We start from the raw sequence: 18,857 nt of genomic DNA, 5'->3' as shown, positions 1-18,857 counted from the left end.
AGATGGAATTGTCTCAATGTATGTCCTCTCACTGCCAAGTTAGCACCTTTTCCAGAAGTAGTCAATTAAGTTATCTGACATAGCTTAGACTAAACAGCTGGGACAGTGGGGAAGGCTGTGTTTCTTGGAGAGATAAGAAGAGATTGTATGCTTGCTGGTTTGTGTTTTGGTTTTTTTAACACATCCAACTACCACCTCCCCATAAAGTGATCTATGGTATTTCTTCACAACACATTTCAAACCTACATTTAAAATTCTTGTGCCTATTTAAACAAAAAAACCCAAGCAAGTGCAACACTTTTTAAGATTATCATATAAAAGCTTTTAAGATAAATGTTTTTTTACTTTAATAGTAAATTATTTATGACACTACTTCTCTAGAGTTTCTAGAGGTGAAACTATTGCATATTAGTTTTGTATTAACATTAAAATTATTCTGACTACATGTATATTATGGCTTCCCATCTATGAACAGAATAAGCATTTTTGGTTTGGTTCATATTTGAATCATAGGGTCATCACAGAATCACAAAATATTCTGAACTGAAAGGTAGCCACAAGGATCATCAAGTCCAACTCTAAGGTGAATGGCCCATATGGAAATCAAACCCACAACCCTGGTGCTACCAGCAGCATGCTCTGACCAGCTGAGCTCATCTCAGGTCATGGTCTGAGTTGGAAGCGACCTTAAAGCCCCATCCTGTTCTACCCCCTGCCTTGGGCAGGGACACCTTCCCCTATGCCAGGTGGCTCCAAGCCCTGTCCAACCTGGCCTTGGGCACTTCCAGGGATGGGGCAGCCACAGCTTCTCTGGGCAACCTGAGCCAGGGCCTCACCAACCTCACAGGGAAAAATTTCCTCCTAACATCTAATCTGTCTTTACTCTCTGTCAGTGTGAAGCCATTCCCCCTTGTCCTGTCACTACATGCCCTTCTAAATTTGAATTAATCACAATTGAAAACTCAAATAAATTACAGAAGTGATCCTTGGTAAGATAATAAAATATCCAAATATGTGACAACTTGAACTATTATTATTTAGATTTTGAAATATTTAACACTGGGGTAGACTTATTTTAACGTACCATATCCTTCACCATCCTCAAATTAAAAGCAAAAGTTGGCTGCTGTCTTACAGACTCTGTGTGCTCTGCCACTGCTTTCCCAAGGTAAACTGGAAAAGACACTGTTTTGTGTGTCCCCCCCCGGGCAACAGTGGCAATGAGGGTTTATCACACCAAATTCTAGTGCTTAAAGGTTACCAGTCATACCTCATCTTCTGCAGCTGCTGCAGCAGTCAACTTGAGCACAGCTCCACATTTCTCTTGGAAGCAGTCTGCAAGGAAGTCAGCATGTCTCACAAACACATTCATTTCTTCACTGCTAACTGAGTTCTTGTCACTTACTTTCACCATCATCAGCTCTAACAAAGTAACTCTGGAGACAGAAAACAATTTGTGAGTCAGATTCACTGAGCCACATACCATTATCAGTAGAACAAGCAGTAGTTAAAAAATGATAAAAACAATTATCATGCCAGTAACAGAGAGGATTTTTAAAAATTACCAAGCCTCAATCAGTTTGGCAATCACTTTCTGTCTGCTGGGTTTTTTTTCTTTTTCCCGTACAGAATTAATTTAATTCATCATTCAATTAATACAATCTGGCCAGACAGTCAGTATCTTTCTCAAGTCTATTTCAATTTATATTTTCTTATGTCCGAACAAAACATTACTGAGGTTGCATATTCCCTATATCTAAAATTTCCAGCAAACCAACTCTTACAAGCTGTTAAGCATAGCAAAATAAGCACAGACTATTTGACAGTTTCTGTTTGAAAAATACAGGTTTTCACAGCCCTTGCCTTGCTCACAGTCCTTCACTAACTCTCCCCCACCACCCCAAACCAATTCTAAGACCAAACAGGAAAATAAAAATTGATATGCACACTCTGTTCTTTACAATAATTTTATAATTGTTACTAGATGGACTAAGCAAATCCAAGTTAATCACTCATGTACCAGTCAGAGATATTCAATGTATGAAGTTGGCAAGTAATGAGATACATAACGAAGCTGCTGTATGAAATCTACTTGGGTTGGGTTTTTTAACAGCTTTAATGTTATTTTATTTCCAATGTCCTTTCATGTTGTCAGGGCAAACTAGAAGCATTTTGTGGAAGTAGGACTTGGACATGGCAGAGGCTCTCCTACAGGTGCCTGCTTAAGTCCAGCACACAGGGACTGGTGAAGTCTCACTGCCATTCCCTCAAACTGTAAGACCACTGTTTATTGAATGAATCCAAATGCCAGCTCAGCATTTTCTTCCAGTGAAATATTTGAAATTCAGATGGAAAAAATGACATTTAAACATGTGGAATAGCTCAAATGCTTTTTCTTTTAAATTTACCAAGCAGGTTGTCAGAAGAAGAAGAGAAATGTCTTTTTCTGTGGAAAAAGCTCGGTCACTGCTTTATTAACCTCCAAGAACCCACCTTCATTAATCACAAAACAGCTACTTAGTCCTTGCTAAACTCAATTCTCAGTGTCATTGATACAGCTGCATTAAACTATGATCTGAAGGAGGACAAAAAGCTTTTTCACCACAGCAGCACAGAAGTGCTGCCGGCACACTTGGCAAAGGGTGGACTGCGGGCAGGAGGCTGGAGCAGCCTCTCCCAGGGGCTCTGCTCACTGTCTGTTTGTCCTGCAGGTTACAGCCAGGTAACCCTGCCCATCTCCAAACAAACTGAGTCCAGCCCCCCAACACCCACACTGACCAAAGGAATAAAACCATTCCAAGCAGTGACAATGGCAGCCCTGTAGCTGAGCATTAGCAGGAAGTGGTGCTGCCTGCAGGACCTGAGTGCCCATTTCCTGGCAGGCAATTCCATCAATGGCTGCATCCTTCACTCAAGACACTTCACCTGACAACACTAAAATCAAACCTAGAGATGCAAGTACTTGAGCATCTCAAAAACACATGAAGCTGTTCAGCTGCACTTTTTCATGCTGCTAATTAAAGCAAAACCCCTTCTTGGAAGGGACAGCAACAGATGTGCTCATTTTTGAAGATTTTATGATTAAGACAAGCAAGGCATGAACTTAGTGTGTCCATGCTCAAGGCTAACTTGGATGAATGCAAACCAGGCCTTTTCTAAATACTTCTGCCAAATACCTGTATACATGCAGGAAAATCTCAAATCTGGCAAAGAATTCATGATCTACACTCTTTTACCTCAATGACCATATCCTTCCACAATAATCCCCTCCAGAGAACCAGCAGGCATTGTCACAACACCATGCACTTCTCCAGGCCAGAATATCACTAAAAACCTGATCACATGATTTATTTCAGGCCATTTGCACACTTAGACATGCAACACATAAAATTTGTAAAAAAATTAAAGAGAAAATTGTCCAGAAGTCAGGAATTTTATTTTAACTGAAAATTCAAATTGCTAATCCACTTGCACAAGAACTGCTTTGGGGGAGGCACCATGGCCACTTCAACACAAATGCAATAGATTTGAACAGCAGGAAATACTTTGAATAGTGCAAATACTGTGAATAGTGCAAATAACTGCAGTGGCATAGCCATGTACACTCTGGGCATCCCAGGCTACTGCAAGCTTTGGGAGTCACCACTGATGGGCATATTCACAAACTTCCTCAGCACAGCTAGTTTCATTTCAGCAAATACATTTAAACTATCTATATTTAATGTGCATGACAGAGGATACTGCAACTGAGGGCTACCATACATTCATGAGTTCCAGCTGCCTTCCCCAGACACCTCAATCCCATTCTTCATTTATAGCACTTGGTCAGCCTCACAGGACACCCAACATGACAATGCCTGCAGTGAAGACTCCTTGTCTTATTTTGAAACAATGACTTCCCTATGCTTTGTGGCTACTTTTTTTTCCAGTTCATGACATCCAGTGAAAATGTTTTTATCTGAATTGGATTTGTCTCCTCATGCATCTCCAAAGAATGCATTCCTAAATACACTAACACATCCTAGGAAGATGCCAAGGCAGGGTATTCTTCTATAGCTTGGATGCAAAAAGATTATTTCACAGCACTTCCATATGTTTGTCAGGAAATTAAGCAGTGTCCAATTCATAACACACTGTACTGTGATTTCTTTGAAAAACTTACTGGAATTGACTGGCAGAACTCTTGGGATTAATAATAAATTCAGCAGGCTGTAACTGGTGATCCCCTGTGATCATCTATGTCATGCCTACACCAAAAGCCTTTTGAGGTGAGGAATCTGACAACCATCTGTACTATGCTGTGACCTTTCTAGAAACTGGTTACATCTACTTTTAAGTACCACTGAACACTCTAACCCAGCCCACACTATCCTCAAAGGCCTATGAAAACATGCAAACTGCCATTTGTGATATTCCCCAAAAGAATCCAATCTAGCTCATTCACTCAGTTGCACAGCACCTACCTCCCAGTACACTAAGACAGCTCAGATTTGTTCCCACTTGTCATCCTGAATCATGGAGGAAAACAGTATTTCCCTCCTGACTGTTCCCATCCCATCCCCATACAGTAATGGTATTTTATTTACAGTTCAAACTTATTGCATATTCTTTCTTTGTCTAATATCCTTTCAGTTTTCTTATAATCTCCAATCAGTACCTGAACTCTGACCTGTGGTAACACTGGAAACAACACAAAGCACAGAAAAAACCACAAAGGCACTGTTTCATTTAGTGCTTTGTCTTCCACCTGCAAAAGTTTGCAGCTTCCCTGGGTGGATGCAGAACAATGTAGGCACATTAAACACATAAATGAGACCACAAAATCTTCAAGCAGTTGGAGGAGCTGCAGAATTCTAGCAGTGTGTAAATTTGATTGTCATAATAAAATATCTTTTTTAATCTTCCTCTATTAAATTCTCTATTAAAGCAATGAGCATTTTTCCATTATAGCAGTGGCCATTTCCCATCAGTTCAGCACACATTTACTCACACACTTGAAGGAAGTGAATGCTTTTTGAAGGTGAAGGTTTGTTGAAGCTTTTCAAAAACGGAAACATTAAAGACTAAGCAATCACAGGCATCTGCTCATCTATGTTTTGCAGGTTCTGCTAACCAGTATGAGACACACTTCCATCTTTCTTAAAGGCTTCCTCTTAATTTCTGGACATAACAACAGAAGTATGAAGAGCTGAGGACATTTCTAATCGAGCTGTAAAACTCTGCAGGGTGTGGTGCTCTTATGAAATCAAGACCCAGGCATGAAATCCTGTCCTTTTTTGTGTGTGAAGTTATTTCTTTACCGAGTAATGGCGCCAACCTGGATTCTGCAACCCTACATAAATCACTGCCAGTTGTGGCTAAGCTGTAATGTTAACCAACCAATTTAAAACCATTACTGACATAGAAACATGTATTTAGAGATTTTGTGCCAACTATGAAACCACACAGTTTTTCAATCATGTGAACAGGATACTCTATATGGAATGCTAAATACTAAAACCCACACTGGTTTTGGGGTTACCTTTCTTGATTGCTCAGTTTGGCATAAAGGGCTTTTACCAGCTCTGGACATTTCAGCAAATGTTCTGTAACAATCAGGAACCTAAGGGAAAAGAAAAAGAAAGTCTTATTAGAGCTATAAAAGCAGTATCCACATTTACTTTAAATGGTGCTGATTAGTTTTACTTGCAGATTAATGTGCGTTGTGCTTTTGGTCCTACTCACTAATAGATACAAATTGGCACAAAATAATTGCAAGTTGTCCTGCAGTTTCCCTAACATAGCAACAACCATTTCTCAACAGTTCAGCACACTTTTACTCACATGCTTGAAGGAAAGCTGGCTGGAGTCTTAGGCCAGTTATATACACCACAATTCAAACAACGGAACACTCAACCAATGGTTTATACAAAAAGACAAAATTCAAGATTGAAAATTTTTATTCTATTCATCACAACACTGCCTGTATGCCCAAACAGTAAAAAAGTGCCCAAATAATATACTTATTTTTCTTTTAAAAAGGCAATCTAACAAAGCATCAAAGCAAATGGGAACTCTTTTGTCAGATGCAAGGCAGCAAAGCACTTTTCTCAACTTCAATACCATACCCTCCTTGTGTAACAGAGACCTAAGCTGAGAACAAATTCCAAGTCCTTGCTTTACAAGGCAGGTAGATATAGAATCATAGAGTCTCATATTCTGGAGGGGACCCACAAAGATCGAGTTCAACTCCTGGCCCAGCACAAGGCACCCCCAACTTTAACACAAGAATCTTGCCAACTCCTGGCCCAGCACAAGGCACCCCCAACTTTAACACAAGAATCTTGCCAGTCAAAATCCACTGAAGAATATTCTGTAATAAATTATCACCCAACACCTTCCTTTTCTCACACCATATTTGGGGTTTCTGTCTGGAATACAAAAAGACCAACAAATGACTAAAAGTTGACAAACTGGTCACTGGTTCTTTCTTTCCCTTCACCAAAATGTTGCAAGGGATCTATGATATCAACCTTCCTCAAAAAAAGAGTCTCTTTAAAAAACAATCTATCCAAAACTGACATGGCTCATTCTTTCTTCTTAATATTTTCTCTGGAAAATATGGTCAGCCTTGGCCTTATGCTCATGCCAGTATTTTCATTGTTTGCTCTCCCAAGCACCATCCACAGCAGGTGACACTCATTTAATTTCAACCCAGACTCATAATCCCAGTTATGGGGAAAAAAACAAAGTAAAAGTATTTAGCTCTTCAGATCACATCCCCAGGTGTGATATTTATGGTACATAGGTACACTCAAGCTTCTTTAAAAATGCATAATCTAGTTTGTCTAGGCTACAATAGTTACAAGTTAAGTCTCAGAGCATCCTCTCAGCTGATGAGGTTGGAGAGAAAGAACAGCTAAAATAATATTAAAATCAAGCAATTTCAATACTCCCTCCACCTCCTCCCTAGCTTTCCCTTTGCTGACAGCCTTTATTTTGCATAGCCAGAATCTATTACATAGCTAATAAGAAGATCACAATGAGGCCTTCCAGCTGCAACAAAGTATTTTTTGCACAAGTACTCAATGCCAACTGGTCAAATAGGAGACAAAGAGGTGCAAAAGATTAATAGCTATTATATTTCTAATGCTAACTGTGGACTTAGCCAGCATCTGATTCAGTTACTGAAAACTTGACATTTTTAAGAGGGGGAGGAAGAAAAACTATTTTCTGCTGCACTTCTTTTCACTGATATTTGCACATTCATTCATAAAAAAAAATAGGCAGAGGTGTAAAGAATCATCAACTTAAAACTGGCATGCTGAGGAGTGCAGCATTGATCCAAGAGTTTTTCAATACAAATTTCAAAAAACACGAAGACTTGCCCAAAGTCAGCAGCAGGAATGTATCCAACTGAGCTGCACAGACTCAGCTCTAACACCCAAGTGGAGCCATCAGCAGGGCAGTCAAGGGCAACTCTTCCACAGTTCCTGAACTAACATCTCAAAGCCATCCACAGTTAAACCTTCAGAATCGTCACAACCAACTTCATTTTCCATGGATTTAAGCAGAACCACAAACTTTTGTGTGGAGCTGCAGAAGAAAATAGCACAGATCAGTGCTGTGCAGAACACAGAACTTGGCCTAAGAATGTACAAATTTCAGCTGACAATGCAGTAGAGTAAAAAGTGCATTTGAGGAGATAGCCTGAAGCCAAATTTTTCTATTTTGCAATTGCGGCTATTTAATTTAATGCTTAATTTTCATGTTTAAGACTACATTGAGGAAACCTTCTTGCCTACTTGTCTTATAATTAAAAAGTGATCAATAACCATCACAGAAAAAAATCTGCTGCTACTAGGTTTATGTTCCTGATCAACCACTACTGCAAAATGGAAGGCCCATAGTTCAGCTGTTCCTTGGGCCAGTGCTCCTGCATCATCTCCTCACACACATTTTGCACATTCTGTGGACTAGACCTCTACTGCTTGAGAAGCTTGGAATATTTGAAGACTAAAATTTCTGGTTCTTATCTTCTGGTTTCATGATGTAATGCAACACCTCAGAAAATAAAAAGCTCTGGCTGCCCCATCCCTGGAAGTCTCCAAGGCCAGGCTGGACAGGGCTTGGAGCAACCTGGGATAGTGGAAGATGTCCCTGCTCATGGTAGGAGAGAAGCTTTAAGGAAGGAGATGAGCTTTAAGGTCCATTTCAACCCAAACCAGTGTGTGATTCTATGAAGTATCTGCTTCTGTAATTAAGTGTTCCTTTTACCTTATCCACTTCCTGTTCTTGAAGAACAGAGCATGAGCATCATCACCAAGAGATAACAGAAGAACTAATAGTGGAGTAAGGCACTTCCAACTCCTTCACCATGCCTAGCAATTTTGGAGGTAGCTAAACAAGGATGCAGCAAATTCAAAGTACTCTCTTTAGTCCTCTCAGCACTCCTGTTTTTCATTTGTGGCACGAGAAAAGAAGAGGAAAAGTAAGATCATCCACAATTCTGAAATATAAAAAGATATTCAGTTTTGGGTTACTGACTGAACATGGCATTTCAAATGCACACAAAAGGCTTTGGTAGGAGATTTAAACTCTCTTTGGGGGCCAACAGCAGAACCACTGGAATAAACTGAAGATCACTGTAATTTAGTGAAGGAAATCATGAAAATTAAAGCTGTTATGCAAGCGTAACACAGTAAGAAATGAATAGTGTTAAATATGCCAATCTTCTTGACTCTTTAAAAATTGTTTGGCTAAAATCCTAAAAAAATCAAGTGCTTCCATAGTAGATAAATACAGGAGGAGATGTTCAAAGACTTTGTAACAGCACAAGGGCTGTATTGTACCAAACTGCAGTTCTAAAGCAGCCAAGACAAAGTGGTATGAGCTACATTTGCACTCAGTATATTCCAGATGGCCACTAAGCTTGCTCCAATCAAAGCTGGGTGTAAGCAATCAACTTTATCATCAAATGTCATGCTCCATATTAAGTTGATTTTATCCCATTAGCAAATTTAGGGAACAATTTCCTCAGTCTCAGGAAAAGAGGAAGACAACCCCACATGTTTTCCAAGTACAAAGAACAAGACATGGCAATTCTCTACTTGATCAGCAACCTTCTTTTTCAATCTCAAGCCAAAAGCATTTTTCATCACCCTACAATAATGCCACTCTATCCAAAATATTTAGTAAGAACTAAATAGCTATCTTTTTACTGTAACTTAACAAACAAATGTAATAAATCATCCACATTTTGAAGAGAAGAAGAAAGTTCAGCTATTTTCAGCCAACCTTCAAACTCTCATCACCAGCCTTTTCAGATGCTAAAAAAAAACAATATGCCTCATGAGGAATTATTTGGAATCAGAGCACATTTTAGAAGAAGCATATTTCATCCTTGCACAAGAATAGAAGAACACTACCAAAACCATTTAAATAAACAATTACAAGTATAAAGCTATTCAATAACAAGTGGAACGTGTGCTGTCATAAAATTCCTAGAAGAGGTAATTCACCCCATTCCCACACCAGCACTTCTCGCTCAGAAGAAGAATAAAGAAACATATTTTCATACATATTTTCATATGGAAGGCTTGGTCCTAGCATCAACCATCACAATACCCCTCTCCTGTGCTGAACCAAGCACAGCAGTGAACATCCTTCTACCTTCCAAAGGCATTCCCCAATGAAACATCCTCCCTACTGGCCATGATAGCCCCCACCAAGCAAACTCTGAGGTCCAGAAGACTAAATTCAAATTATGTGCAGTATTTCTCTGATTCAGAAGACACTCCCACTGAATTTGACAGCTACATCTGAAAGGCACTAAACAGAGATTAAATCTAATTTATACATAAAACTGAAATAATTTTTTTCTGAAGAGCTACCAAGAAATAAATGGAAGATGATTAGCAATGGCTAATAGCACTTCCTGCTCCTCCCTCTCCACAATATACACAAGAAGAAAGAGGTGACAAGATAATTAAATGTATGAGGCTGAGCTTTGAAAGATTGAGGAAATCTGTGCCAATTCACTGCTACTGCAAATAGAAAGTAGAAGTTACTCAGATATCTAAAATTAAGGAAACTTTTCCAAGTGTCAATACTATTCAAAACCACAGCTGAACTTGGAACCTGCAACATAACTTCAACTTTCCTGGAATTAAAAAATAATTATTTTCTGGAGACCAGAAGAAAGGGGTGGAGGACATCCCAAACTGTCCAACAGAAAAAAATCAGTTGCCAGCCCAATGAAACAAAAAAGTTACTTCACCACACACACACACAAACACACACCCCCAAAGCCCAATTAAACAAAAATAGCAGCACTGAAGAGTTCTATCCTTGCCTTTAAATCTTGCCCATAGGCAAGACTCCTTGCCACAGGAGTACCAGTTTCTGTCCACACATATTTCCATAAGCCAGGACAAAAAACCCAAAGGCAAAAAATTGGGGAGGGGTAGCCCCACATCCTAATCTTTACAGTAATCATTGAGCTGTGGTTTCAAAAAGAGAAAGTGGATGTTCAGCAAAACTTACTTCAATGCCAAACAGCTGACCACACTTCTAATATCATTTTTCTGAAAGCCAAAAAGCACATTATGCTTCTTATTTTAAAATGGAGGATTTTTGTACTTTGCTCTTCAGGAATCAAAAATACAACCTGCTTTTCCTATCCATACTGGCTGAACTGCCCCATGCACACACTTAGAAAAAACTGATGACACAAGCTTTACTCTCATCTCTAATGGAGCCACCAAGGTATTTCTAAAATAAACAGCTTTTAGAACACACATTGATCTTGGTTAGGATAAATTACAATGTATTTTTTTTACTATTTTTTCCTAATTATTTGTAAAAGACACATACTGTTCTAGGTTCACATTCTAAAATAGATCTCATGTGGCATTCTCTGTTGGTTTCTTTCCTAAATACTGTACCTTCCACATTCTGTGACATACTTTGCTACTGATTAACACAAACCCAAAAGGGAGTGAATGTGTATGTATGTGGAAACACAGAGAAACAACTTTTGTAAGGCTCCACAATCCTCCAGAGCCAAAGGCTCTCTGCATGTATTTAGGAAAAGCTATTACTGAAAAAAAATAAGACAGAGCATTTCTTTGGAACTTCACAGGAGTTTGTAACAGAGGGCTCCTCGGGTCTCAGTAGTATTCACACAAAGGAGAAAATACCTATCAGTTATTGAACAGTTATGGCCAGTTATATTCCAGCTTTGTTTCCTAAAGGATGGATATGTCCAATTTCCTGACAGCATCCTTTGGTAGGATGTGGCTGTTAAAAGCAAGCAGCACCAGAACAAGAACCAGCTTATGTGTTTAAGATATTTAAACTGTTGGAGCAAGTCCAGAGGAGGCCACAAGGTTGATAAAGGGACTGAAGCACTTCCCTTATGGAGACAGGATGACAGAATTGGGGTTGCTCAGCCTGGACAAGAGAAGGTTGTGTGGAGACCTCACAGAACTTTCCAGTATCTGAAAGGGTAACAGGGAAGCTGGAGAAGGACATTTCATAATGAACTATAGTGATAAGACAAGGGGGAATGGATATACACTGACAGAGAGTAGGCTTAGATCAGATATAGGGAAGAAATTCCTACTATGAGGGTGGTGAGGCCCTGGCACAGGTTGCCCAGAGCAGCTGTGGCTGCCCCACCCCTGGAAGTGTCCAAGGCCAAGCTGGACAGAGCTTGGAGCAACCTGGCATGGTTGAAGGTGTCCCTGCCCACGGCATTGATACCAAAATTGGCCTGATACAAACTTTCTAACACAGTCTGAGTATCAGAAAGCAAGTATTCTTTATGGCAGCACTGGGGTCCCAGGGGGATCCTTCTTTCAACTGAGTGCCCCAAGCATTAGATGAACAGAACTTTTATGAGACACTCTGATTACATATTCATGAGCTATTTCCACTTCCTTGACTTTATTTGACACAGTCACATCCCTTGGAAATCCTTACCTGGTTCTTTGGGATCTGTATTCAACACCAGTGTCGTTTTTAGGTGGCTGCTCCTTGACCCCCACTTTTGAGTAAATGCAATATCATTGTTTTGTATTAACTCTGTCAACCTTGCACAGCTGAGCTGGCATCCTGATTGCATTTTGCATGAATTCTGTTTTGTCTGCTTCTCCAAGGCTACATTGGCTCTTATTTGATAAGAGTAAAATATTGTTCTGTTCTGCTATCCTTCTCAAGTGAGTAAAATGCTGCTCAGTTCTACTTGTCCTTATTAGCAGGGAGATGGAACTGGATGAGCTTTAAGGCCCCTTCCAACCCAAGCCATTCTACAATTCTTTATATTCAAGTCATTATATTTACAGTTCAGAATTAAATCTGTGTATCATTACAGCTACTCGGGACAGATAGAAGATACACAGAAAATAAATTACTGTCACACAAGGGCTTGAAAACCATGTTCATCTCTTTGAATAGAAATATAAGATGGAAGAGAGGGGTGGAAGAAGCAGGCCCAAAAGATGCAGACAAACCAATAAGAGTTCAGGAGACAGCAGCTCACTTTGAGAAGAACAGCAAGTTTTCTGGAAGACAACTGCACAGCAAAGAACAATGGAGGAGATAGGATCAGTTAATTACGGTATGCCAGAAATCAGATCCAAGAAAGGAAGCAAACTTGTTTCTGCAGAGTTAGTGTCTTTGCAAAGACTTACACTTTCAAGTACATTCTGCAACATCATACACCTTGCAACTTTCCAAAGCAGCAAGCTCTGGGCACCCTCCGCAAGCCCATCTATAATGGGGTACGAGCCAGTCAGACAAATATTTTTAAAAACCTCAGAACTTATATTCCATCTCAGTACTTATATACCACCTCAGAACTTATATACCATCTGCTTCCTCAGACCACTGCTCTTGAGAGTCAGACCAGCAGCAGCAACCTCGGATGAGCTCCAGCATTCAGGATTACAGAACTGCCAGCCTGACACAAGCTCAGGAGCTGTACTGAATAGAAGTTCAGTGGCAATGTAAAAATACATTGATATTGATATAATAGATGTTAATATTATTTTAATGTGCTATTCAGCATCTAACATTAAAAACGGCAAAGACAGCAATATGTAAATAATCCTGGAGCTGTTGAGAAGATCAAGCTTTTAAAAGAGAAAGAGAAGGATGCATCGGTTCTTGAATCATTAGAATATTTATTAAATGTGTGTATTACATTCTCCAGCTTCACAGATTTCAGAGATAGAAGCATTTCTGAGGCTGACAAGTAACCACAAGTTTAATGAAATGAGCCTTCAGACCATCTGATCCAGAGAAACATGATCACAGAAGAACTGAACACCAAATTTGACCAGGGCATTCCCTAGAAAAACAACTTCCTCCTTTATTAACTATTTCTTAGCTCACAGCACGCCACAAAAATACTTAATAGAATGTGTATCACTCAACAAACACAATTAGGTGTACATCACAGCACTGTTACCTCTCATTCTTTAAAGTTTTAAGGCAACGTTTTGTTATGTTGTCAATGTACAAACATTTTAAAACTGCATCAGTCCTTAGTCTAGAAATTCCACTAGGCTGATCTGCAAAACAGCTCTTCTCTGTTTCAGAAACTGCTTAGGAAGTGAATGACTTGGCTTTCCATCACTGATTAGAATCAGAAGCTGCTGAACTGAGATCTTACTTCCCATGACCCACCCCTCACAGGAAGCAGAGCCAACACCTCAGATATTCCCTCTTTCCTGACCCAAAATCTTAGCCCTCTACCAAACATCTTGTGACTCAAGAAATAGGCAAAAGTGACAGGAAAATTCTAAAAAGCTACATCCAACCTTTAAAGATCCTTCCTCTGCTCTCTCTAACTGGGAGAGGAGTTTGGGGCAGAGAGAGGAAGAACAGCAAAAGTTCTGCTACCATCTGCTGTCTCTGAAAAAGAAGCTCTGAGGAACTGCTCAGAACAATCTCAGATTTCCTTGGATACACAGTGTCTGTGGAAGAGGCAAAAGGCATCACACTTGGAAGGAGGTTCCTCCTCAATTTCTCCTAAGGACTTTTCCAACTAGAAGACGGGAAACTGGACTCTAAACATGAATTCAGGATTATTAACAGAGAAAGAACTGCCAGCCCATCAAAATAAAGACCTGAAAAGTGTGCTTGCATTCCTGTGACGGGTGAGGAAGAGAGAACCCAAGTGTGCCAGCTGAACTGAGTAGTGAGCACTCCATGGAAGAGACTATATTTCAGCCAATGGCCTTAAATCCAAAGATTTATCCTGGATATCCTCTCTCTGTCCTAACAATTCATGGCAGCAACTGCAAAAATATTTTGAGCATCATAGTTGTTTACTTGCAGAATGCATTGGGCACTGTCTCAGAGGAACATTAATTTCATAAATTTCAGTGCACAACAAAAGGGAATAAAATAATGAATAGAAGTTCTGCCTATGACCAAAACTTACCTAGTTACTCAAATAAAGAGTTCCAACACCTAAAAGCAACAATTGACAGCAAGAAAGCTCAGTCAACAGGAAGAATAAACACACGTGTTTCACTTCTTATTTGTTTTAACATGAAATCAGATGCTCCAGCTCAGAGACAAGAAGGCAGACAGGAATTAAGTGGTACTTTTAACTTTAGGTAAGAACACCTTAATTTCAGTCCCTTGTGAGTAAGCATTGAGCATAACCACCAAGAATAATCTGGATTTCAGTCCAGTCATAAAATATCATAGAATGGTTACTGTGCACTTTTGCCAGCTGGGGCACAAGAGACCCAAACCTTTCCAACAGGACACTCACTCTGCAAATGCCACAGCCATGTAAATTCCTTCCAGCAATCCCATTGGGATGTAGATGTACTTCAGTGAGAGCTGCAGTACAGCTGCAAATTCTCAGTGTTAAAGTTTGCCCCTTTTTTCATTTCAAGCCTACCCTGAAAAGAGACCATTCCCCACCCTCATCAAACATCCACAGGAGGTAAGACATTTTCATCATAACATCAACTGAATCTACTTCACACTAGAGAGATCAGGGAAATGCATCCCTCAGAATTGATTTTGATGCTGCATTTATTCTGCATTTACCTTCAAAACATAAATTTGCCACTACAACTTTGGTATCTCAGTCAAAACAAATTTCAAAAATTAAGGATAATCAAGATAATTATCTGAAAAGCAACACTTTACATGTGTGTTATTGACAGATGACAAAACTAAGGACATGGTTTGTCACTTCTGGAACAGAAGTCTCATTGTCTGACCCTAAACTTACATTTTGCTTTTTGAAAACCATTATGCCATAAGCAAACTGCCCTTGCCATTAAAAAAGCCCAGCCACAAACAAATTTAGGTCTTTTTTTCAGTACAAAAGTAAGCTAGAAAATGACATTGACTTCTCATTCAATCATCTTAAGTCTGTGTTAGACTTTCTATATTGCTTTTAAAACACCAACAATTCTTCCTAATTAAATACTGAATTTAAACACAGCCTTAAAGAGAATGCTACAAAAACATGCAAATAATTATTTTCCCCTTGGAATACATGGTGTCACAATTAGCTGAATGTGCTTCCTTGCCATGCAGGGCAGCACATTTATCAAAGGCAGAACTGATAACAATATTTAGAAGAATGGCCATTAGTAAAAAATACAAAAGTTCAGAGGGATAAAACCACTGATTAACAGAATTAAAGTGCTCATAAAGTATGAAATGAAGATTCACCAAAAAAATTCTTCCCTGTTTGGGTATAAAAATGACTGCATGTTGCAGTAGAAAACTGCTATGTTAAAAAGGAAAAAAGGAAAACTCCAAGGTTTTATGTAGCACTCCTAAGCAATAGACATACAAGTCTTCCTAGCATGACCTGTCTGTGAAACTATTCTGTGCTAACTTTAAAAAATCTCCACAAGTATAAATTAGTTTGCATCCTAAACCCCATTTCATTATTGAAAGAAAAGCAGACCATGATTTGAAAATTTTTATGTCCTCAACAAAAAATGGAGTCTTAACTTAGTAACAATCAAAAGAGTCATGAAACTACCATGGAAATGATCTCTATTCTAAACTACTAATTTCTAATTAGATCTTCATTTACTACTTTGCAGTGTCACAAGTTCAGACATTTTAATACAGTGATTTACACCAGAAAAACACCTAATTAAGAGGTGAAGAAAAAGAAAATTGAACAATACATACGACCACTCAGAATCCAACTGCTCTTTGTAGACTCTCAGGACATGAAGGGCCACAGCCAAGTTTCCAGGATCCAGCAGTTCTCTCACTCGCTCTGAATTCAGGCAGGTGAACAGAACCATGCAGCAATAGGAGACAATTTTCTCATCACTGTATGTCAGACATGTCCTTCAAGAGAACATAAGGAGTTAAGGCAAGTTGAAATGGACCCTGGAAAAACAGGCAAGGGACACTGAGCTTGCTGAGTTGTTCTTTGCTGTCTTTTAGAGAACCACAAGTTTGTCATTCCCTAAGAAGGATGAAAGTCACCTGCAAGGAAAAATATCCAACTCACTGCTGAAGGTCCAACTTTACAGGAAGTTAACAAAACTAATGCTAAATTGGAACTGCTGTTCTTATCGTAAGGTCTTCCTACATTTTTTACAAGTGGGCTCCAAAAACACATGGAGAACGATTATCAAATTGAATCAAAGTGCCTTTGTTACCAGCTTACTACAAAAAATCTGGGTGAACACATCAATAATGCTGCCATGTGTCTGCACAAAATAGTTTATGTAATATTTCTTTACACATATGTCATCAAAACCCCAGGAAGATATTCTGGTGAGGTTAGGAGGGGGATGGAAGGATTGAAAGAGATGAAGATTAAGGAACTTTTCTAGATTACATCTGATCCACCAATATTGACAGATCTGCAAAGCAGCAACATGAGAAAAGAAAATGCTGTGTTCTTGGAAATGAGTGTAACTACTTGAAAACATGTCTGAAATAAAGCTTATGTCTGAAGCTCATCATTCCAAATAGTTTTCTTCCCGTTTCTGTTAAATTAAATCAATTTACCAATAGTTTAGAACAAGCAGGTTTTTAAAGGTTCTGACTCCTGTGGTTGACTAACAAAAACCATCTACAGGATATGGTCTCAACCAGCCCATTCTCACCAAAGCTATTTTTCAGAGTTTCAGGGTGCTAGCAAAGGCACAACTATCATGTACAAAAGATTTGAATACAACCACAGAAATGACATTAGAAAAAAAAAAAAACCATCCATGCTTACAAGAAGAGATCTGGGAAAGCACACTTCCAAATGCTATTCTGGGAATCTCCATTTCCTGCTGCAATGTTTCCAAGAAACTGAAGACTACAACGAAGAGCTGAAAGAAATCCAGAAAATACATTAACAAGAATTCAAAGCAACACTAATAAATTTCAGAAAAAATTACATACTTCAATGTTCCAGATACACACTGCAGAATCCATCTCCGGGAAGCTTTAGGTGCAGTATTATACAGGTACTGTACATAAATATTTACATTTTCTCTTCTAATACAAATAATTTTACAAAGTATTTTAGAATTACACCCAAGACTTGTCTGACTTTTACACACTGGCTACTGGTGATTACAAGAACTAATTGACAGGTTCTTGCTTCTCACATTATATTCTGGTCAGCTGGAAAAAACATTATAGATGATTACAATGTGCTCAATACCTTCTATCCCAGAACTTCTCTCCTAGAAAAATGAAAGCCAGCTCTCCAAATAGCTCTGCCTCCATTTTTGACACTGAATTTAACATGGCTGATTTCTGTTCTTACTCCAAAGGATTTATTTTACCCTCTCTCAATATAAAATTTAAAATACAAGAAGATGATATTTCACCACGCAAGTTAATATCCTAGAGCAGCCACCAAAAGGTGTTAAGTCATAAAACACAACAGCATGAACTCAAAGACTTCACAAAATTAAAACATTTATTTTGTCCCTATCAACAGCTCTCAATACCCTGGCCCTTATTAATAAGTTGGCAAAGAAACCTGAAATTACATGTTCAAATTCAGTTTAACAGATAGTACAAACAGCCTAATACATATGGAGGTGGCTATTATTGCCAGGTTCTGCACATCTAAAATTAGGTCTCTTGGAAAGGTGCTGTGCCTCTGTGCCAGCTGGCAGCCAGATTTCCTAAACAGGTCTGGGCATATGTCCTCTTGAGAACAAGAAGAAAGCAAGTCTGAGAAGTGGTCACTTGGGCTTAGAAAAATGTTCCTTTTTTTTGCCATATATATATATATATATATATATATATATCTATATATATTTAAGCCCAAAATGTGTATCTATTACCCATAATACATCTTGAACTATATTCTCCTCTAGTTACTAAGATCTCTGTTCTCTCCCCCAGCACATCTGCACTGGTTTATTATTTTCTGCTCATCATTGTGCTTCCGCTTCTCCCGCCCATCTGGTTCCCATCCTGCTGACTAAGGAGTTTCTGAAGGACAGCAAGCATGGGCATGCCAGCAGGCATTTTGTGGAAATACTTCCCTGCTAGAAAAAAACAAAATTAGGCAGTAAATCCTAAGAACAGGGTATTATTTCCCTTGGTGAATTCCTTACCTATACAGCAATAAGAAAGGTCTCCCAAAGGAATATAAGGTTGATAATATTCCAATCTTTCCCTGAAATTTGCTTGACCTTTTTCAGCTATTACACCTTGGTTGTTAAGAGATTAATCTGTCCAAAAAGAAGGAAAACTGTTCAAGATCTTGTAAAGTTACCATCCTTACTGCACCAGAGAGGAAATGCCATGAACACATTTACAGTACAGTAATAAATAGCTACAAATTTCAATATTTGTGAAACCAATCAACACTGCCCTTGTCCAACAGTGATGTCCTGAACAAGGGAGGAAGA

At 38.9% G+C, this 18,857-nt stretch overlaps 1 protein-coding gene across 1 annotated transcript in view; it reads right to left on the bottom strand.

Annotated features, from left to right (window-relative positions):
• Window positions 1–18,857, bottom strand: part of ATXN10 (ataxin 10) — an 82,245-nt gene that overhangs the window by 40,456 nt on the left and 22,932 nt on the right. Inside the window, exons 4-7 of the mRNA XM_059845744.1 lie at window positions 17,216–17,312; window positions 16,165–16,329; window positions 5,522–5,602; window positions 1,271–1,436 (exon numbers count right to left, since the gene is read on the bottom strand). Of these exons, the coding sequence (XP_059701727.1) occupies window positions 1,271–1,436; window positions 5,522–5,602; window positions 16,165–16,329; window positions 17,216–17,312 (509 nt within the window). The remainder of the gene's footprint in view (window positions 1–1,270; window positions 1,437–5,521; window positions 5,603–16,164; window positions 16,330–17,215; window positions 17,313–18,857) is intronic.

Source organism: Haemorhous mexicanus, chromosome 5 (genome assembly GCF_027477595.1).
Source record: "Haemorhous mexicanus isolate bHaeMex1 chromosome 5, bHaeMex1.pri, whole genome shotgun sequence".
In the NCBI taxonomy this organism is placed as follows: domain Eukaryota; kingdom Metazoa; phylum Chordata; class Aves; order Passeriformes; family Fringillidae; genus Haemorhous; species Haemorhous mexicanus.
The sequence above is the reverse complement of the archived record's forward strand: the minus strand, read 5'-3'. Positions and strand labels throughout refer to the sequence as shown.